The sequence below is a fragment of the Zeus faber genome (assembly GCF_960531495.2).
Source record: "Zeus faber genome assembly, chromosome: 2".
Classification (NCBI taxonomy): domain Eukaryota; kingdom Metazoa; phylum Chordata; class Actinopteri; order Zeiformes; family Zeidae; genus Zeus; species Zeus faber.
Genome location: NC_137189.1, coordinates 23,309,009 through 23,331,430, shown reverse-complemented (window position 1 = coordinate 23,331,430; position 22,422 = coordinate 23,309,009). Strand labels below are relative to the sequence as shown.

General features: G+C 40.7%; 1 protein-coding gene across 1 annotated transcript in view; it reads right to left on the bottom strand.

Annotated features, from left to right (window-relative positions):
- Nucleotides 1-965: 965 nt before the first annotated feature.
- The window catches only part of LOC307247578 (uncharacterized protein), a 38,848-nt gene continuing 17,391 nt past the window's right edge, over nt 966-22,422 (bottom strand). Inside the window, exons 8-31 of the mRNA XM_080023752.1 lie at nt 21,356-22,409; nt 20,706-20,861; nt 20,371-20,574; nt 20,103-20,165; nt 19,497-19,538; nt 19,015-19,053; nt 18,839-18,934; nt 17,468-17,509; nt 16,767-16,814; nt 16,545-16,598; nt 16,275-16,322; nt 14,922-15,185; nt 13,660-13,707; nt 13,548-13,586; nt 12,440-12,496; nt 12,096-12,134; nt 11,477-11,524; nt 11,313-11,360; nt 10,503-10,625; nt 10,236-10,271; nt 9,663-9,713; nt 8,533-8,577; nt 5,680-5,721; nt 966-5,539 (exon numbers count right to left, since the gene is read on the bottom strand). Coding sequence (XP_079879878.1) covers nt 5,376-5,539; nt 5,680-5,721; nt 8,533-8,577; nt 9,663-9,713; nt 10,236-10,271; nt 10,503-10,625; nt 11,313-11,360; nt 11,477-11,524; nt 12,096-12,134; nt 12,440-12,496; nt 13,548-13,586; nt 13,660-13,707; nt 14,922-15,185; nt 16,275-16,322; nt 16,545-16,598; nt 16,767-16,814; nt 17,468-17,509; nt 18,839-18,934; nt 19,015-19,053; nt 19,497-19,538; nt 20,103-20,165; nt 20,371-20,574; nt 20,706-20,861; nt 21,356-22,409 — 2,850 coding nt within the window. The 3' untranslated portion in view covers nt 966-5,375. The remainder of the gene's footprint in view (nt 5,540-5,679; nt 5,722-8,532; nt 8,578-9,662; nt 9,714-10,235; nt 10,272-10,502; nt 10,626-11,312; nt 11,361-11,476; nt 11,525-12,095; nt 12,135-12,439; nt 12,497-13,547; nt 13,587-13,659; nt 13,708-14,921; nt 15,186-16,274; nt 16,323-16,544; nt 16,599-16,766; nt 16,815-17,467; nt 17,510-18,838; nt 18,935-19,014; nt 19,054-19,496; nt 19,539-20,102; nt 20,166-20,370; nt 20,575-20,705; nt 20,862-21,355; nt 22,410-22,422) is intronic.

The following is a 22,422-nucleotide window of genomic DNA, read 5'->3' as shown; positions in this document are numbered from 1 at the left end:
TAATGAGGACGAGTTCAGAACTTGTACCTCATGAATATTCATAACTTGCCCAGAAAATAAATGCGCTACCGGCTCATCAGGACTTTCTCTTCTCCTTTTTCCTACCGGCTAAATGAGGTCATTTATCGTGGAATATGTGACTGTTGTAGCAACGTTATTCCCCTGCCGTGATTTAAAAAAAAAATAATGTGGAGTAAGGAGTTACTGTCTTCTTTTTCCCCACTAAAACCCACACAGTGGTGCCCGGTAAGAAAGGGCTATTATTTGGACTTATGGCATTCTCTTTTATGTTGGCAGTGGATATTCACAGATTCACGCAAAAAAAATAAAGTAAAATAAAAATGGTGCTTGATAAAAAGGTCTGTCCTGGAGAACCAGGGATGTGTGAAGAGCTTTACCAATGTCTCAAAATCAGGGCTTAGAGCCCGACCTCCAAGAAGTCAATCGGGATGACAACGTGACACATTGTGAGGTTTTATGTTGTTCTTCACTGAATAATGTAGTGCACCTTGTGGTCTTCTGATTCCTCTTGCTCCTGTGCATGTGTGTCCGCTGGAGTTTACTGGGTGTTCGGTGCTTGTAAGCGCTCCACTTTTGCACTGCGAGCAAATCTTTCTCCATCCCCTGCTGTCAAATTCTTACAGCAGCAGTAATGGCAGGACCCTGGAGAAACGCGCTGATAATTCAGCACGGAAACAAAGAGACATTTCAAAAAGGAGGATGAAGGATCGATTCCCTTGTCGGTGCAGAATCCTGCCTCTTCATACTTGCGGGTAAACTGTCTGGGAAGAGAAGAACACAGCCAGGAGTTGTTTTTGTGTTCTGTGAAATATGGTCTGGTGCTGCAATAACAGGTCCTCCCAATGCGTTATTTTAGCAAGGAACTTCTCAAGGGCGTGGCGGTGTCACTAGTAAAGTCGAATCTATAATGAAGAAACTCGCAGGGCTGCACAACAACGTTTTTGTACCTTTTTTTATTCAACTATTACTCATATGCTGCACTTGGTGATCATTATTTTACATATTCCATAGAAGAAACTCACCAAAAATAGACAACAACCCAAAACTAATTCGATAATGTATTGATTAACGAATCCACAAGGGAATCAAAACACTTTTGACCAGTGTAAATCCCAAAAATTTCTTTTGCAGATCATTTTTTTCACTGGGACATCAAAAACCGCCCACACGTGACATGAACAGTACAGAAACAAACAAAAAAGAAAAACACAACAAAAACAACATTAAAACTACGGTACTACTGCTTTCAAGACATTATTTAGTCTTCCAAAATCGGTAAATGAACTCTCAGTCAAGTGCAGACATATTTCAAATTCGGAAGCCCCTTGTGAATTCTACAACATGTGCTTTAACACGTTCCTATGACAGCGGATATAAAATGCGCAACGTATGTAAAACCTGTCGATTTAAGCTTCTCTCACAACTTTTTCCTAATGTTCTATCACACTACATAGTTTGCAGTGAGGCTTCACCGTCATTAATACTTAATATTCTGTTTAGGAGGAAATGCCCCAAACCCCCAGACCTCAGCTACCAAATGACTGGTGTTGCAAGGACCCCCTGCTGTTTGGCAACGTTGCTGTGGGTTCTATGGCTTCCTTAGGCGGTCGCTGATTGTCAAATGTCACTGATTGGCTAAGACACGACATGTTTTCAGCATGGTAAAACGACACGATAGGATCATCTCTGAGATGATCATCTCTATGATGTTTCCGAGGAAAACCGACACTCAATCTGCAGACCAAATGTAAACAAGCTATTCCGACAGAAGAATAGAATGGTAAGACATCTAGGCAACACTTAAATACAACACTTAGTTAAGTGTGATGGCTGTACAATAAATACGTGTGTGGCTTTCACGCTCAATATTATACGTACGCATTGAAAATGAATGCCGTTTTCAGGGCAAAAAAAAAAAAAAGGGCGAACATTTCTTGTGAGAGGATCACTCATAACGTAACAATCGATTCAATCATTTCTGTATCACATAACGCGGCGTTGTTGTGCGGCGTTAGCTGGACTTCCATTTAAGATTGATTCTGATTCTCTTACAGAACGCTTGTGATTTGAAGGTTCCCAGCTTATCAGCGGACAGAACGGTCTGCGGACACGGCAACAACTCAGCAGGGCCGTTGTGGGTTCTCCACAGAAACAAAGAAAAAAAAAAACGTAATTCAAGCAGAATTCGAGAAAAAGGAAAAAGATAAATCATTCTCACAAACGATGGTCTGGCGCTCTGGAACAGTCAGTGAGTTCCTTGGATTCGATGTATGCTTTCCTTACTCCATCTGTTGTACAGAGTAGTAAGTGTAGTTATGTAACCGTGACCTGCACTGCAGTGCACAGCACTTGGGTGTTTTCAAGACACACACACTTGTTGTAGCAGGTCAAAAAATGGCCTCGTCACATACGGACGGGAGACGTTGTGTCTTCATCTGGTTTTTGCTCGATTAAGACAAAATGCTGGTAGGAAAAAGGGCTGGTACTGTTGAGCTGCTTTTTTGACAGCAGCGGTAAGATATTGTTTGCCGTTGCCTTGCTGCTATATAAAAAACTAAGCAAGGCAAAGTTGTTACCAAGGGAAAGACACACCAGTTTACACGTGGCCAGTAGTAAGTAAACAAATACGAAATAAGTTCAGGGTCAACGGGCGAATTTCACGAAATCCCAAGCCATTGAAATTTCAGGGAATTATCGTTCTAAATCTGCTCATTTCTCTCAAGACTCTCCATGCGAAAAGTACATTTGACGTAGAATTTATATTTGAATAAAACGTTGAAACCCTCGGTGGAAAATATTTATATAAGGTTCATTATCTACAACCTTCCTGTCGCCGACAAAAAGAGACGACGTCTCGTCGCCCTGTCTCGACCTCATCTTACACACTCGTCTTGGATGTAGTTTGCACTTACTCCGGGTGCGGTGTGTCTTCTTGGGTAACTTTCTTATCTCCGATCAAAGTATATTAAAGTCAAGTCAAAGAGTGATGTCACTTGGCATGGAGGCTTCATTACCATCCACAGCATCCCACGCAAAAAGTGAACCAGGCCGGTGAACATGTCGTCACGTCCCTGCCGGAACGCGACAGATGTTAGAAAAGATCATCGCATGAGAATCACAGTTGGTCACATTTAAAAGTCATCTGCGCGGAGCAGATGTTGGCTGGACTCCCTTTCTCCGACACGCCCTGATTAAATGCGCACTCTCCCGATCAGCATTTAGTTACTAGAAGTTCATCATTTAGGTCTGTCAGTAAAACAATACAGCCACAAGCTATTTAGAATAGTTTGTGGGGGAAATGGCTCACTACGACACATTCACACCACAAAAGACTGCGTCGTAATAACGAATAGTGTATAATCATGCCTTCTGTTTTTGAATTTAGATTCAAAGTACTGCAGCTTCATTGAAAAAAGAATCAAATTGAAGGTCAAATGAGTTATAGATGTGGGCATCGGATACCAGCACAAGGTCACAATAAGGTCTTTCACTTTGAATATCACTGCCGTTGTTTGTCGGCTACAAATCTTAATGCGTAGGTCGAAAATAAAACCGTGCTATGTTTGGCTCAAAAGGGAAAGATGTAATTGGATGTTATTAACATTTTGGTTGTACGAGCCTTTCTCAACGGTGAAACAAAAAGTGGAGGGGGTTCAATCAAGATTGATGACAGCGTTATTCTGGAACCTGTACGGTAAATTGTCTGCAAATTGACAATTGTGACACTGGATCCACACGCTTTCACACAGTGATAAAACACACTAATTGGGGGGGGAGCACACACACACACACACACACACACACACACACTTACTCACTCTTAGACACACTCAAAATCAAGGGGAGGGAGACTTTTTTAAATCAAAAGTGGGAGCTCTTGGATTGAAAGCACCATTGCTTGCATTTTTTCTTAATCGTCCCATAATGCTTTGCGAACGTTGCATAAACAGCGAAACAAAAGGTACCACAGCGCGTCGCTCTGCAAATAAAAGCTCAATTTTCAGCTACAATTTCTGGGATAAATGTCTTTTAGGTTTCCCCTCTCAAATTTGAAATGTAACTTCCAAAATGAATTTCTAAGTCGAGCGCTCTGGGCGCGATGGATTTAAAACATAGTCGACAAAATATAAGGACGTAAACCTGTTCGTGCTGAACGGACAGCGGCGAAATGGACGGGGGAAAGCAAATTGGCCCTGGCATCTTCGGCCCGGGCGGCCCAGCTTGTGACTGACAAAGTCTCCTGCCTGAGCCACCGCATCCGACCCGAGAAACCGAGGACAGAGGGGGAGGGGCGTGGCCGAGTAAGAGCTGTGATTTCGCCAGCCCAGTGTCAGTATATAGAAGGAACGTATGTATGACCGTATGTATATGTATGTGACAAATAATCTCTTGAACTTGAACTTGAACCAATGGGCCGCTGTCCCTGCTTTACGGGCGGGCCATTGGACAACCTTTTTTTTAATTTTTGTTCTAAATGATATCGGCCCCAAGGAGCAACGGCACCCCTGGACAGCGGGGGGGAAAAGCCTAATCTCAAGGTAGAACATTTTAATAAATATACAAGAAATCTTAACATTTTCCCCTTTGAGATCAATTGAATGGCCTCCACTTGTTAGTATATGATCATTCAGTTAGCTTTTAGTAAATAGGCTTTCAACTATGTTAAAAAAAAACAATTGTAGGGATTTCCCCAGGTGAAATAAGTAACTTTTTAAAGCGAGCAGCAACTCTCCACTCGAAAACAAGAAGACATTCCTTGTTTAAAGATAGAAAAAACCGTTTCTCCGGACTGTTCCGTAATGTGAGCTCATTTTGCTCGCAAAGAAATCTTACCAAGCAACATTATCACTCGATGCAAAATCTTTCTTCTAAATGTTCTTCTCTTCTTTGACTCTTGACGTTCTGCGGTGCATTTATGTCAGGCTAAATTACAAATAATTTTGCCGTGGAAGTGAAAGTAAATAAATATGCACACTGCACTTGGTAAGAAATCTAAAAATGGATGCAAAAAAAAAAAAAAACCCCAGCCAATCTTTGGATAAATGTGGCACAAGAAAAGAGAGAAATAAATATTGTCGCAAAGCATTAACGGGAGGGGGGGAAAAATGCTTAGCAACGACAAATCCGAAAGGCTCGACCACTGAGAGCTTAACAAATCAATAAATTACATAAAATAATTCTGTCCATTTGTTGCACTTACAGTACTTCCAAGTCGTTGGTTGTGCTCGAGTATTCATAAATAATAATAGAAAAAATGAAATAATGAATGAAACGAAACAGCTCCCCGTGCTGGATCGGGGGGTCGTTGTGCTTGTGGAAGTGAGGTAAAGGAGTCCAACCGCGTGTCATGTGACTTATTGTCCGGCCAGCCTGGCTGCCCTCTGCTGGTCCAACATGGACTTCAAGGCAGGGGACATCGCGACGGGGGACATGGCCGGCGTCATTCCCGGCGCGAAGGGTCGCAGCGGGTACTGGGCGTTTTTACCGGGAACGTAGATGCACTGGAAGTAGCGCTGACCTGGGAGGGCGGCAGAGGGGAGATGGTGGTTTGGAAAGTGAGGTCAAAATGGACGAGTGAAATTGTGTGAAATACCGCCCGGTATTGTGGAAACGTCTCAAATAAATCAAAATGTATCAATGATTAATCTTGATTTGTACCTGATTTCTTTGTTTCTGCTGTGCTGTCTGCAGTGTGGGGATCTTCAAGGGTGGGGGACATGGGGAATAAAATAAAAGCGTATGAGAGAGCGTGGCTATAGAGGCTGGTGTCTGTGTTTTCTTTATGTGTGTGAGACAGCGAGAGTGCGTAATCACTGTCGGATGAAAACCTTGAATCTCCCGAAAAAGGGAGTTTTTAAGGAAAACCATTTCCGAAACTAGATTCACACCAATTCCGAAAAAGCATCCGACAGTCAAATCATCTCTCTAGTGGCCTTCGGATAAACTGTGTCTGAGTTGCGCACCACAAAGTACCGGTGGTCAGGGAAAAGGGGAGAGCTTGTTTTTCCAGTAGAACAGGGAGTTGTTGGATCAGCTGGCCATTCACCATGTTCCATGAATGAGAGTTTAAAACCCCCTTTATGTAGTGTTTGTGTGAAAATTTATAAATAAATACATTTCACATATATGTAAAGAGATGTATTGATAACGAATACGGTGCAATCCAACGATAACGTGACAAATTGACGTAGTTTTAAGCCCAGTTCCAAAAAAAAAATGTGACTGATGTAACTGTGCGGAATCCGACGCGCCATAGGAATGAATTGACTTGCGGTTTGTTGTTGTTTGTCGGACTCAGTGTAGAGCCGGCTTAAGGTTCCTCGCCCTTTCTCGTTGTTTTGATTTGAAAATTTGATTCGATACCTATAAATGCATTCCCCTCTGGAGCGACAGGAGACAGGAAATGATTGTTAGGGGTTGCTGGGTGAGTTTGGTCGTCAGAGTGAGACCACTTCATTTTTTTCGAAGACAATGGAAAAACATCAAGACGAGGCTACCCGAATAATCGTATACACTCAATTCTAGACCAGTTCCAAATCAATATTTAAACTTTTTACAGTATATGGCTGGTGATCACCCCTGTGAAGGTAATAATGGTATGTAATGATATGTATGTAATAATGTAATGGTATCTTTGTTTCATTGTTCCGGCTGAAAGACTTCTGAATTAGTGGTCACTACTTTGTGCTAAGGGATTAGTTAAGTGTTCAACCACAACTAGAGGGGCGATTCCCGTTTATCATTATATGTACTGGTCTATACTTGTGTTTTCGTCCCCTGAAAACCTTCCAGCTCTACCCAAAATATGGAGGAAGCATCGGTTTGGCATTTGGCTATCCGTACTTGACACGGTTACACTCGTGGGACTTCTGTGATTGAATGCACCAGATTGAAACACAGACCTGTCGTCAAGACACTCAAGTGCAATTTTGGGGGTGGGGCGATGGGGCGGGGAAACATACTTTTGAGCTTGCAAGTTGGCGTCTACATGGCTATTTCCAGAACCAGCGCACACACACCTCTGCACTGCTGTGTGTGCGCTGCACAAAGGGAGTAGCCAGTAATCTGTTCACGCGGTGCTCAAATTGCGGTCCACACCTATTAAATCCAATCACAATGCTGGCCCGACCACCTGACCAGGGATGTAGTCAGGCCCATTGGATCACAGTGTGCGCAAAGTCCAATTTGGGACCGTCCAGACCTGACAGTTTATTATACATTCATGGCATGATCGGATGATAAAAAAAACGCATAGAAATGTCAAGTGTGACCAAGGCTTCTGTTACCCCAACATTCATTATTTCACAATGACGCCTCAGCCTGATAAATTCCAAGGTCGCGTTCTCCAGCGGTCTCCAGCAATCTAGAGTCTGGTCCTGAGTACCTGGCACTGATAAACGACTGGTGTTTTGTTCCCATTGGCCTATAAATAAAGTGGATGCAGCTCGTCCATAGGAAACCTCAATCCATAGGTACATGTGTTGACACTAGTTTAGGAAAACCATATTGAACTTATGCACAGACAAAAGTGGAAAGTTGAATCAAGCGGTGGGAAGGAAAAGAGGATGAATACACTAATTCAGTTTAGGAATGCCTTACTTATAGAACGGTGAAGTTATCAGGGCAGGGATACTGTAGGTAACCATGTGCTGTGAAGTGCAAAGAGTGTCCAGGCTTCAAAATTCATGCCTACACCATACAATTTTGATGAGTGCCACACTTTATACTTGATGTCGAATGTACTACAATAATATGTCATTTCCAACATAGGCTAAAAGACACCCAATTATTGAGTGAAAAGGGGACACCAAGAAGGGACACTACCACTAACGCCAAGGGCAGAGGGGATACAAATACTGCCACCTTTGGGACACCCGAGTTTAAGCATTTTCGGTTGACATGGCACTCCATCGTCATTGGCCAGATGCCACTGTACACGCTGATTAATAAAGCTTTATTTTAATGAAACTAAATTGAGTTACATAATCCCAATGCCTTATACATTTCATTGCAACACATTTCTAGTTAGGGCTTTAGGGGGCTGTTTAGGCGCAGCGATAATCTTTGCGCTCTTCGGCACATGGTTTCCCTCCCCTGTCATAGGGCATTGTTTGAAGAACTCAGAAAATGGTTAAGAGTAAAACGGGCAGGTAAAGTGAGAATTGACTGTTTACGTTAGATACAGTACCTTAGGCCTTAACGGATGCACCTCTCCCACTCTCTACGAACAACAAAGCACATGCCATAGAGAATAATTGCCTGACCAAGTAGGTTAGCACAGTATGCAAACTATTGACAACGCGTTAATAAGAGGCTGAAGATAAGGCACTTTCTAATCACGTAGATTTATATTGAGTAGCATGAAGCACAGACTGAAAAAGAGAACGAGAGAGAGAGAGAGACAGAGAGAGAGACAGAGAGAGAGAGAGATAGAGAGAGAGAGAGAGAGTGAAAGAGATGATATGCATTCCATATTGAGGCATAGTTAGCATAGTATTTCATTCTTCATACCTTTAGTATCCTTGACAGATTTGTTCTCGGACGTGCTTGTCTTTTCTGCAAGACAAGGCATTGTGTAACTACGCAATTTCAATCTGCATGGGCTATTTGGTTAGTTCTCTCTCAAATGTGCTTTACTGGCACGGCAAGCATTCCGTTTCCCTTTCTGGAATAGAGCTTGACATTGTCGTAATAAGTGATTTATCATGCATAAAATGAGGAGGTCTGATGGAGTAGTAACTTCAAGGAACATCGTTATTTACAGTAATTTTCCCCATTTTGGGGGGGGGGGGGTCACAATATAATTTGTTTGTACATTATTCTGCAATGTGTCTGTTACGTTCTAGAAATGTACTTCTCTGAGGTCTCAAAAGTTTAATGCCCGATACGAAAACTGGTAAGCATGCGACCGAGGCCCACTTACACCTCATATGTCAATGCATCAGGATACAACAGAAGTAGTTCAGTCATCCAGTGATGTATTACCTGCAATGCCATACACACAGCCCGGTCTTGTGGAAAAAATATATCGACTCTGTATTTAAAGTGAAACGTTTCTTCTTTTTGCATTAACTTCAGAGACTCCAGTTGTTTTCTGGAACAGCATCTGGTGGCCATAACAGCTGAACTGTGTTCTGCATTGGCTTCCACACACGCCGTGATGGTTGCCGCCTGGTCAAACCCAAACCATTTTACCATTTATTCTGTTAGACTGTCGCCCCCGACTGCCACCCTTTGCATATTAACATACAAGTTGAACCTCTGTCACAAATTAGATCGGCACAACCAAAAACCAACAAAAGCGCCTGCTAAATTACATAAAGTGATGTAATGTATAAATGTAATGTAAGTTACATGTTTAACAGAAAAAGATCTAACTCCACAGGTTCCCCTGCAGTTTTTGCTGTGTCCAGGTGATTTTTAGGGCATTGTTGATGCATATGGCATATTTTTGCACGTCGGATTAATTGGAAAATCCTAATTGATGAAAATACACATGGTAATTATTCGCAAAAAGAGAATAGAAATGAATTCAAAATTCCCCATATTGTAAACAAATGTAAACTTGACCATAAAGCTCTTGAAAAGAAATTGAAAAATTGTGGAAATATTCAGCGGAAAATAATACTTAATTCACTTACGAGCTTTGGGAGGCTGAGCTGTCTTGGCCGACTGTGTGGCCTTGGCTTTGGCTGTTCGACGATGAAAATAATTGCAGAACAGTATTAATCAAAGCTACGGGCTAAAGTGAGTTAAGTATATAGACATTATGCAGACAAATACTATATCAAACTACTGTATAAAAAACAAGTTTGTCTGATGGTCATTTGTGCATAGAGAGGAGAAGCGATGGAAAGAGGGAGAGAGAAGGGAACAAGTGGTGTGTTGAGTGTTCACTGGGTCATCTAAGGGTGAAGGGTACTTGTGCTTTCCAGATATGGGAGGGAAACATGTACAAATACACAGAAAGTGGACGCCACTTTCTTTGGTGCTCAAATAAGGTAAGATCGTGGATTTTAATTCAACTCTACCCTGCACTGGCTTGGAGACAGGGGTAGTGCTGTTCCCCAACATTTTAACAACCCACCCACCCACCCACCCTCCCCCTCCCGTTGAAAGGGGGGATTTATAACATTAAGGATGTGATATGACATAAGATACGGTTTTCATAAGGAGACGTGCGTATTGAGAATGAAATGTAAAATTATACTTACCAGTCTTTTCTGCTGTGGATTTTGTTCCCGTTTTGCCTATGAAGAGAAGTTAATTGAATTGAAAACGATGTTTGTATTTATATTAGGGCCGTCAGTATGTTCCTAAATTTAAAAGGGATCCATCTGGATCCAGACTTCCAGTGCGTGCAAGAGATCAGATTAGACGACATATATGGTAAAAACAGTGCAGGCTTCAGCCCTCTTCTATTTTGAGCCACCAAAAAAAAGAGATTTATTTCAATATCTGAAGTGGTGCGCTGGGCTCACCTGGTTGAGCTGGAGATCGGCCAGGCTTCTGTTTCTCAGCTGGGTGAGTTGCTGTAACGTTGCCCCTCTTAAAGCCCATGGCTCTTGCTCTCAGTCTAATAGGCTGAGCTTCTGGTTCTGGACCTGGAAAAAGTGGAAAAATGTAAAATTTGTTGACCATGTCAAAGGCATGGTATCCTTAGACACGCGTAGGACAAGCACGTCAATGAGTTTTCCATTTAGATCACTTAAAACCCGAAACTTGTATTCACCGGTAGTATGTCATCCTGGTACCTTACGCGTATTATTTGATGCATACTGTGGTTTACAGCATACTGAAAACATTCACATAGTCACTTGGTACAGTATGCTAGTGTACCATCTCAGCAGGGGAGGTTAGAAAGATGGTAATATCAACAAATCATCGACTTATGATTGGAGGGGGGTTCAATATCTCAGTTCTTTCCCATAGCTTAACGTATAAGTGTGCCATTTACCATCACCACGTAATACTTTAATTATACTGTAGACACGGCAATAACTTCATAATAACGTAGTAAGAATTCATACATACTCACTCATTGTTAACAATTTTCTTTGGAAATGTGCTTATTTTTTGTGCATTTTTGGCATTCCTGCTCTATTTTTTTTCCGACCGCTAAGCTTTTTATGCCGATCATCTGTTCAGCAATGCACCAATCAATGCGCGGTAAATTCCCTGTGCGTACTTGGCAAAATAAATGGATTCTGATTCTGGTTCTGATGGAAAATGGTAATGAGCTGAAACAATAACAATTTTACTGCCTACACTGTATGTGAATTTTTTTTTACCTTTTCTGGATGCAGACACCTTGGCTTTGCTTTTGACGCCAGATAGCTCTAAATAGACAGAGCCGTTTTGAATAATATAAAACTGAATATGTATGAGTGAAGAAGAGATTAAAACATTGAACTAACATTACATTTTTGTAGATGGACGGGGTCCATTTTCTTACCTTTCTTGGTAGTGGACGTCTTTGGTTTCACTTTAGTTACAGCTTGTTCTGTAACACCAAGCAATATTTAAAAAAATAATGACATTTTAATTTAATGTTTTCTTCCAGAACAGAGTCTTAAGTTTAAACCTTTCCAAAATCGTACATTTCTTTCTTTCTGACTCTAATTACTCGGGATGCGTTGGTACAAATATTGTATTGTGCTATGAGTATTTGAGTATTGTGCTCATGTAGGCTACTCCAGATAAACCAGATAGCAATGTAGTTTAAAGGAATTCCAAGTACCAGTATTTTTCAATATAAGCTAAATCTTTCAATAAAAAGGTCGCCTTTTGGCAATAACACCTCCTACTGTGCCGTGCTTAACTCTCCTTCTCTGATCTTGTTCAAACAAAGGCAAACAAATCAATCACTGGGAATAATAAACACACAAGAGTGAGTAGTACTCTGTCTGGAATATAAACTGTATCCCTACTCATTTCATTCAAAAATAGGAACCTTCTGATGGGGAACTTTTAAAAATATATGCTATGTATGTATAAGCAAAATTAATTTATGTAAAATCTAAATGAATAGTGTAGCCTACCACCAAAATTCACCAAAGTTGGCACGTGCTTACCCTTTTTAGCTTTGATTTTCACTTTAGTTGCAACTGGCTCTGTTAACAAAATGGTAAAATATATAAAGTATGTACAGTTAAATATATGTAGAAATTATGCAGTTGATGGACACAGACAGACAGCCAGACAGCCAGACAGCCAGACAGCCAGACAGACAGACAGACAGGTAAATAGATAGATAGATAGATAGATAGATTTACATTTATTACATTTCACTGCATATATGTATGAAAGTATGTATATGTATGTGACAAATAAAAAAATCTTGAATCTAGATAGATAGACAGACAGACAGACAGACAGACAGACAGACGGACAGGCAGACAGACGGCTAATGGCTCACCTTTCTTTGCAGTCGCTGGTTTGGCATCTTCTTTTGAAATAGCAGAATCTGATTCAACTAAGCACAAGCAAAAGAACAACAATCTTACAATCTTTATCCGTTTTAGAAAATTAATACATTTTGCGTGAACATAACTTAGGGAAATTAGGAACACAGATAAATAACTACAGAATTTGTTCATTTGAGAAACATGTATGAAGCCTTGACAGTTGGAGGCAAGAATTTAAGCAAATGTGGAGCCTACAAAATAAATCGGATTTAGGAACCTTTAGAACATAATGAGGGTTCTTTTTGTTATTACTTTATTATAATGGCCTATTTTTGATTTGATTATTGCCTATCTATCTATCTATCTATCTATCTATCTATCTATCTATCTATCTATCTATCTATCTATCTATCTATCTATCTATCTATCTATCTATCTATCTATCTATCTATCTATCTATCTATCTATCTATCTATCTATCTATCTATCTATCTATCTATCTAACTATCTATCTATCTATCTATCTATCTACCTATCTATCTATCTATCCATCTATCTATCCATCTATCTATCTATCTATCCATCTATCTATCTATCTATCTATCCATCTATCTATCCATCTATCTATCTATCCATCTATCTATCTATCTATCTATCTATCTATCTATCTATCTATCTATCTATCTATCTATCTATCTATCTATCTATCTATCTATCTATCTATCTATCTATCTATCTATCTATCTATCTATCTATCTATCTATCTATCTATCTATCTATACAGTACTGATCTTGAGAAAGGCGTTTCTAGTGCTTCGTATTTTTCATATAACGTGAATTACAATAATAATAATAATTTTTTGGAGCAGCACAGATATATATAATACAATATATATTATATTTTTTGTACAGAAATTGTTATATTCAGGTATTAGGTTATAGGTTAGTAAAGTGTCATCTCCCACAGAAAACAGTTAATTCTAACATCATACCACCACAACAGCATTAACCACATTTAATCTCAATGTTGGAAAAAAGAAGGTGAAAAAGAAGGTGAATGGTATTGGTAATGGTAATGAATACAGTTGATTATAGTTGTGTAAATGGTAAAGGTCATACCTTTTTCTGGAGCAGCATCCCCAGCTGTGTCCTGGGCATCTAGAAATCATTATGCAAGGTCAATCACTGCATATGTATGTATATTTTTAATTCTCAAAGGACTTCATAATACCTTTCTCTGTGGTAGTAACCTCTGGTGTTTCCTCAAGAGTGTCAGGCTCTTTATAAAAAAAAAAAATACATCTGTAATGTAATTAGCACAATAATGTGTCCTTGCCAAAGTAATTCCCCCTTTTGCTAATTCCTCTTTTTAGGATTATCTTTCTTAGGTGATAAAACCCTCAATTAATGCGTGATTTTTTAAAATATCAAGTATCAGTGCAATGTTTTTGAGATTAAAGATTAAACTGGACCAGGTTTATGCTCGTCTTTATAGTCACACACACACATGCATTCCGTGCAGCTACGGCTGACACACACACACGCAAAGCATGCGCTCTACTACTTGATGAAAATTCAGACTTGTCTAATACTAAATCACTTAAAAATCCAAGTCAAATTGGCAATGCACTGAAATAAAAACATCTGGTCAAGGCCAAAGCCAAACTTCAGGAAACCCAATATTGAATACTGAGCACTGGTATGTTTTCCGTTTATTTGGCAAATCTGTCCCAATCATCGTATGAAGTAAAAACATATTAGGTTAACATCAACCGCTGTGTCACGAGAACTCACCAGGGAAGCTGTGATTTTTTTACACCCAAAAAAAGATCTTGTAGCGATCTTGTTGCAAGATCAAAATTGCAAGGCTGTAATATTTCATCAATATCATAAATACCATCATTCGTAGCCATGAAAGGTCAGACTCTTTTTTTTTTTCGAGATTCAGTTCTAATTTACTCGGTTACTCAGTAAAATAAGTTGTTCAATTTTCGGACTCGTTTGCTTGATTCAGTTGGACCAACGCACAGTGAGCGAGGGATGACTTCCAGTGAACGATGAACAAGAGTCAGAGGAGTCATTTGGCCCTGAGTTGTCAATGGGATTTTCACAAGAATCCTTTAATTGTGACGAAATTATTAATCTTCGGCTTGAATCAGTTCCCAGTATTATTATTAATATTTTAAGTTGGGAATCGACTCGCTCGCCCGCTCTTTTCCCGGAGTGACTGAATGAGGGCCATAATAATAGTTCGGTTCTACAGGTTTACGTTTTTGACATTTTTAGTGGTCAACAGGATAGCGGTGTACCATGGCATTATTTATCTGCGTGGGCAAATTTGTCCTTTGGATTTTTTCCATTCTAGCTAAGTAGGAGAAGCAGCCACAGCCCGGCAGCCTGGTGTTGTTTAAATGCATTTTATCTGATTCAAACAACATATGCTATTTCTTACAACATTCAATGCGTCCCCAAAGAGAGGTTTACCAAATCTACCTTGAGCTTTAACCTCAGACTGGGCTTCAGGAGCAGGATCTGGCACCTCGGGCTGACCAAGCGGGGTCGAAGCTGAGGCAGCTGGCTGGGCGGCCTGGGCTGGTTCCGATGGTGATGGCGGAGGCTGAACCATCGGCTGCATGTATGGTTGGTAGTGTGGATAAAGCTGCTGCACGGGCTGGGGCGATGGCTGTTGGTAGTGCGGTTGCATAGGCGGAGCAGCAGGGTGGATGGGGTGGGCCGTCACAACAGGAGCTGATGGTGCTGAAATAATACGTATACAGTGATGCAGGTTACTTTGCCAGCAGAGGGGGAAAACTGGGAAAAGCAAATGATGGGTTTCAAAAACTGTACATTTCATATAGCCTGTGAACCAGATGAATCTGCAGCTCATGTTTAAGTACGTCTGGCCACCCTCCCATTCAAACAGATTTCCCCCCGGCCTTGCCAGGGTCGGGCCAATCGCAACCGTTTATCTAATATGGGGCGGGTTTTAGACGATGACGATGCAGAGGAGGGCCGTTTATGCACCTTACCAAGATGGCTTCCACCGATGTGGAACAGTCTGTTGAACCCGCTATCGCCCTTGACGCACCTTACCAAGATGGCTGCCGCTGACATGGAATGGTCTGTTGAATACGCTATCCCGACAGTGTCAAACGAACTGCACGGTAGATTTTCTCTAAAAAGCTTTTGTTGATAAGAAAGATGTGTTTGCCGTACTTTCGACAGGATTTGGTAAAAGTTTAATTTACCAACTCACTCGCTCAGCGCTACGTCACATGTTTCTTGGCTCTGATTGGTTGTAGGTCTGTCCAATGCTCTGATTGGTTGTAGGTCTGTCCAATGCGCTGATTGGTTGTAGGTCTATCCAATGCGCTGATTGGTTGTAGGTCTGTCCAATGCTCTGATTGGTTGTAGGTCTATCCAATGCGCTGATTGGTTGTAGGTCTATCTAATGCTCTGATTGGTTGTAGGTCTATCCAATGCTCTGATTGGTTGTAGGTCTATCCAGTGCTCTGATTGGTTGTATGTTTATCCAATGCTGTGATTGGTTTTAGGTCCATCCAACGCTCTGATTGGGTTGTAGGTCTATCCAATTGCGTCCAGAGACAGACTGGATGCTGGCAATGCCAGGCTACATATGCATTTCTTCCAGATATGATGGAAAAATCAACAATGCTGTAAGACAGCAGTGTTCAACTGTATATACAGTATGTTATTATTCACACTCACAAGTGCATGCGGTACATCACATATTATTTCAAGCGAGTTTTAATAACTAACAAATCCAATCCTTGCTGTTAAAAATCAACACAATTCACAACAGCTAACAATGTCAGTGCTAAATACCTGTCATGATTGGAGGCGGATATGGATTGTCTGTGACTACGTGATGAACTGGAAAATAAATGATGAGTTCCACATGTTACAATGACATTTTCAACTACATGAAAGATGGGACAAGTACAACAAGGAATGGCATAGTCACAGAAGGGTATCATCTGCATATAGAGAAGGGCAGCGGCAAACCCTTTATATGTCACAGTCCTTCCCCGCAAGCACTGATTTATGCTCAACAATCACTAATTGATGCCATTGGTATTAGTTGGACATACTTACCATACCAGCCAGGAGGGGATGGGCAGTAGACCGGTGCAGGTCGACAGCGACCAACTACAACACATCCACAATATGCGTAAAGGAAATTAACGCCTTTGTCCTTTTTTATTACCCGCTTATTCCTGATGAATCTAATTGCATTCAAAAAAAACCCACAGTTTACTGACCCTTCACAAAGAGGTTCTATTCACGGTAGACTACAGACAATAAAAGCATGTGTACCTTCTTGTCCAGATTCTGGGACTTCTTTTGGCTTTGTGGTCTCTGTTTCTATAGAAGAAAAATATACATCATTTAAGATGAGAAAAAAAAACCAATAATTCCCTTAACTTGTATAGATGCACTACAGGTACTCCTCACGTAACGAGTTCCGTTCCTAGGACCAGGTTGTTACGTGAATTGGTTGATAAGCGAGTCGATAACAAACTGAGAACAATGATGAGATGAGATGTATACAGTGTATATAGTATATATAGTATATATAGTGTATATAGGATATATAGTGTATATAGTATATACTATATATAGCATATATAGTGTATATAGTGTATAGAGTATACATAGTATATATGGTGTATATAGTATATATAGTGTATATAGTGTATATATTGTATATAGTGTATATAGTATAGATAGTATATATAGTGTATATAGTATATATAGTGTATATAGTTTATAAAGTATACATAGTATACTGTATATAGTGTATATAGTGTATATAGTATATATAGTGTATGTAGTATACATAGTACATATAGTATATATAGTGTATACAGTATATGACCCTGAGATGCCGCGGTATTGTACACAGTGTACAATACAGGCTGGTCAGAGAGCTGGTCCTAAGTCCGAACCGTCGTCAAACAGGTAGGTTGTTAAGCGAGGAGTACAAGTACTTTTACATGACAATGTATAAGACTTACCTTTTTTAGGGGTCTTTGTTCTTTCCATTTTCTTGGCTTTTGCTTATAGAGGAAAGGAAGAAAAGAAAATAAACACATTTCTGGAACACATTTCTGCCCACTGTCTCTTTGTTGATTATAATAACTAAATTGTTGAAATTATTTAAATTCTGTGTTTTTGAGATGTGTTTTAACTGGCCTTTCGTGTTTCTAATATTCCTTTCCAGTGAATTGAAAGATTTAATTAGATTTAATTTAGTTATGACCTTTCCGTCTTCAGTCTTGCTCATATAAAAAAGATGTTTGATTCAACAGTTGAAGTCAATGCAAAGTCTATGAAGTTTGATGATGTCATGTAAAACTACAAACAAGTAAACTTCGAAGACCTGAAAGTAATTCATCTTATACCAATTTGCTTATTTTGCCCTAAATTGTGTCATTTTTCCTCTGCTTACTTTTCCTACATGTTTTCTTCTTAACCTTATTTGAGTCACTTCCACTAAGTCACTTGAACATGTTTATCTTGTACTGTTGAGAATTGGCATGAAGAGTAAGCATTTCATCGCTAACATGACACTTTCTGTATGTTATACATTTGACAAAAGAAAATCTGAAACTGAAACTTTTTTTTTTTTTAATACTGTCCAACACTGTAACATGTACTTACTGTTGACTAAGTACATAATAACTTGGGCACTTCACTAGTTAGGAGTGCCATGTTAACTTTGTGCAGATAGATAGGGTCCATATACTGCATATATATATAAATATATATATATATATATACACACAGAGTTTATATGTGTGTGTATTTGTCAATATACGTCAATGTATGTTGTTTTTGGCATACTTTATTAATCCCTGAAAACGCCTGACTCTCCCTCCAGGTATTCATAAAGTGTTATCCTATCTTATCAAAGGCCCAGATTAATGCAGGCATTTCATTTTGAAAGGATAACTATCTCATTGATCTCACCAAAGTCCCAGACTTTTGTGGCTTCTTGGCTACTTGCGCCTGTATCTACACAGGCAAAATACCCTTGTAAAACTACTCGGTTGAACCAACGGAATCAGAGCCAAAGCAATAAATGCGACACATCCACACAAAGGACGGTTCTGGCTATTTTTGTGAATACCGAATATTAGTTTGGGCTGAAAATGTGATAAATTTGGGGTCTCTGCACACTTTTATCTTCAGCACCAGATCCTTTAACTTTTGGGACTAAGTTTAACCTGGACGTGGGCAATTTAGGATTCCATGCAGTCGGAAATAAAGAGTTCACTGTAACAGTGTATGTTTGTTCATGACATTTCAACATGCTATTCAATGGCATTGGGAACCGCGATGATATAGACTAAAATTGTACTGAACTGACTGAAAAACATCCGTACCTTTAGCCACAGGGCTTCGTAGAAGGCTGGGAATTTTCCTCACCCGCCTGACACCTCTCTCCTCGCCACCCATTAGCTCCGCAATTCTGGGAATAGCTAGAAAACATCAAGTAGGGAATTAATAATGGTGGGTTTTTTTAACAAGTACATAGGCATTGTACGGTGATGTTTGTTACCTTTCCTCCTTGGTTTGTCATCTGTCTTAACTTCGCGCTCTTTCAAAGCAGAAACACACATACAGTATAATAGATCAAGGCAAGTTAACTCAACTGAACTTCATTATAGCGAACATGCAATAGTCAAACAAAATTGCAGGAGGCCAATTTCCAAAAAGGGGGGGAATTCATTATATAGGCATTATTTAACATTTCAGCCTCTCCAACAACCATCAGTCCCATGGGGTTCGGATAAATTAGGTTTGGTTGCATTATTTACTTCTGGTCTCCTGGGAGTGGAATTGGGGAAACTACCGATTTGCCTGTGGTTGACAATACAAAGGGTTCAAATCTGTATTCTATAGACTTTTGAAATAGATTTTCTGGGAAGCATTCCCTTAATGAGAAAAAATGTATCTAATGTTTTATTTGAAGGTTCACAGCTTCAAAAGCTCGTTGTCATGTTTTGCATATTGCATGTTTTATTGCTTTTTATTGCTTACCTTTTCTCCTTGGTTTCACAAGCGGAGCTTTCTTTGGGGCTTCTAAAAACAGATGGTAAGTAAGGAGCTTTTTATTGAAATGTTTTGAAGTCCAAGGTACAACAGTACCTTGGACTTCAGTAGAACAAAAGTAATGCCACGGAAAATCACTTAGCCCCATATTTCAACTGAATCTCACCTTTACTGGACTGGTAGACAAAACATCAAAGTAGATGTTCGGACTAAAATTTATCTAAATTGAATTGATTGATCATTCTTTCTGTGAATGGTTGAATGAGAACTGTTCATCCCTTGAGTAACAACGTCCAAAATGGCATATCAGCGCACTATGTCAAATGAGCGTTTAGTAGGTCATCGTCTGACCATACTACTGTATGCTCAAACAGCATGGAAAAAGTATCAGGATGACAAAATGGCTTTAACTCATACTAAAGTACGCTGGATAACAGGACGAACAAGTAGTACTGTACGGTATGTGGTACGTAGCACGCACTTTCTGACAAAGTTCGGGAAACGCTACCAAGGGTAAAACACGCCAGTCGGAACGTAGCCAGGAGGGCTGCTCAAAGCAGCCTAGAGTATAATACGTCATGGAAATGTACAAACCTGTTGCTTCCACTGTCTCAGCGACCAACTCTGTGGCCTTGGCAGAATGCATACAGGGGCAGACTGAAATCACAAAAGATAAAGTCAAAAGGATGGATTGGGCCTTATTCATAACACAACCCTGCTGAACACGTAGCCACTACTAAACTTGCCACTCTGCTGCAGCGTCTCGCTGTGCTTAAATGCTGTCAACCAATATTTTAATAAGAAGTGGGCTGAATGACCATGAACCTTTCCTTACAATCCCAGCGCTTCTTATTTCACCAACCTATTGCTTCCGTCGCGGGTGCAGTTGCCTCGAGCTCTGGCACAGGCTTGCTGACATCGACCTTGGCCTTGTCCTCATCGCTCTCCTCTTCGCGATCTTCATCTCTTTCTTGTTCCTTTACGTCTGCGGTTTTCTGAGTTTGAGCCGGGGGCTCCTCTTCTTCCTCATCTTCATCCCCGTCAGGAGCCATGGGGGGAATTGTAACTGACAATAAGAGCGGCAAAAAGTTGTTTTCATCGTTCGTTTGCATATTTCCCTCATGGCGCATTCAATATATTGGATATGGTGTAGAACCGTTTTCGATTCTCTCTGAATTTGGCAGGTTGTATATTTACCAATGATCTCCTCTGTGTCTACCGCTCCGCCCTTTTCATCACTTGTCTCGACATCATCTTCTTCTTCATCTCCCTCTTGGGTGCCTGACTCGGTCTCGTCCTCATCTTTGTGGACAGTCACTTGAGGTGCAGCCGTCACTTGAGGTGGAGGTGGTTCTATTGCTCCAAGTAACCAAAAGAGAAGTTGATGTCAATAGAACACATGCAGCATCCGATATGCCATACTAGCATACTGTTTAGCACACCTCATAAGTATGTGAAGATTTTTAATTATAGTATGGATGCAATAGTATGCTCAAAGTACAAGGACGACATACAGTACAACAAGTATGAGTGAGGGAATATATAAGTGCTATAAGGGCTATAACTGAGGGAATTTGGAGGGAATTTTCAATATTTTCTCCCTTTTATAAGGGTGAAGGTATAACTTGAAACCGATAAGCAACGTTTTTTCAAAAATGAGCTGCAGTTGGACAAACACAGCCTTCCATAGCCTTGTAAACTATTATAGACTTTTCGCCTATGAATTATTTCGCCTATGAGCAAAAGGTCTATAGTTGGGAATCTTTGCTTTGACAAAAGGCAAGGGCTACATTTTGTCTGTAAAAATCCAAATAATTGTCAATACAATTTATGATGATGGACAATACCTGAGAGTAAGCGGTCTTCAACATCATCACTATCCTCATAGCTATCATCATCATCATCATCATCATCATCTGGTGTGGTGCTGGAAAGGGGGTCTGATTCTATTCCCTTTTTAGTTGCGTCTTCGTCTGTGTCGACAAGCGAGCCCTCTTTCCCCTTTTCCAGATCAAAGCTGAATTCAAAAGAACTGGTGTCGACTTCATCTTCATCATCTTCATCTTCATCGTCTTCACCAGAATCACTAGGCTTATGTTCGGCGAAGTCGCTGAAGGCCTCAGAACTGAGCGATTCAGTCCCTTCTAATGAGCTGTCGATGTCATCGTCCTCGGCCCCATCTTCTTCGTCACCCAGCACACCGCTGTCGACGTCGCTGATGACAGGTACAGCCCCGTCGCCGTCAGTCACATCCTCCTCGGTGGCGAGGTCATCGGATCTCTGAGGAGTGACCACCTCGTCTCGGTCATCGAGCTCCAGGTCGTGGGGGCGGTCGAGCTCCACAAGCCTCTCTGAGTCGTGGTCGACCTCATCTTCGGACCGGTCCGAATGAAGCTTTTCCGTTGCTTCCTCGTCATCTTCATCGTCTGCGAAATTGTCCGAGGAGTAAACGGAAGACTCCTCTTCCTCATCCTCCTTCTCCCCCTCCTCCTCCTCGTCCTCCGGCGTGTCCGAAAGAAGAGCGTCTCGGCCGACTCCGACTAAAGCCTCTGGGCGATCTTCCTCTTTGTCGATGTCAGGGGAATCGATGGGTATGGGATGGATCTCTAGATCCAGGTCTGAGTCAGAGTCCTCAGCAATGAATTCATAGCTATCGGATGAGTCAAGAGGGACCTTAGCAAGTCTGTCATCTTCTTCTAAATCATCATCATCATCATCATCATCATCATCATCATCATCATCATCATCATCATCGCCATCCTCACTAGAAAGAGGCAGAGACTCGCTGACTGTGCTGTCACTGACCACATCATCACTTATGTCGTCCTCCTCTTCATCTGAGTCGTCAACTTTAGCATCAGAGTCGTCCTCATCCTCATCTTCATCCCTGTCCTCCTTTGTCTGACCGTCCTCA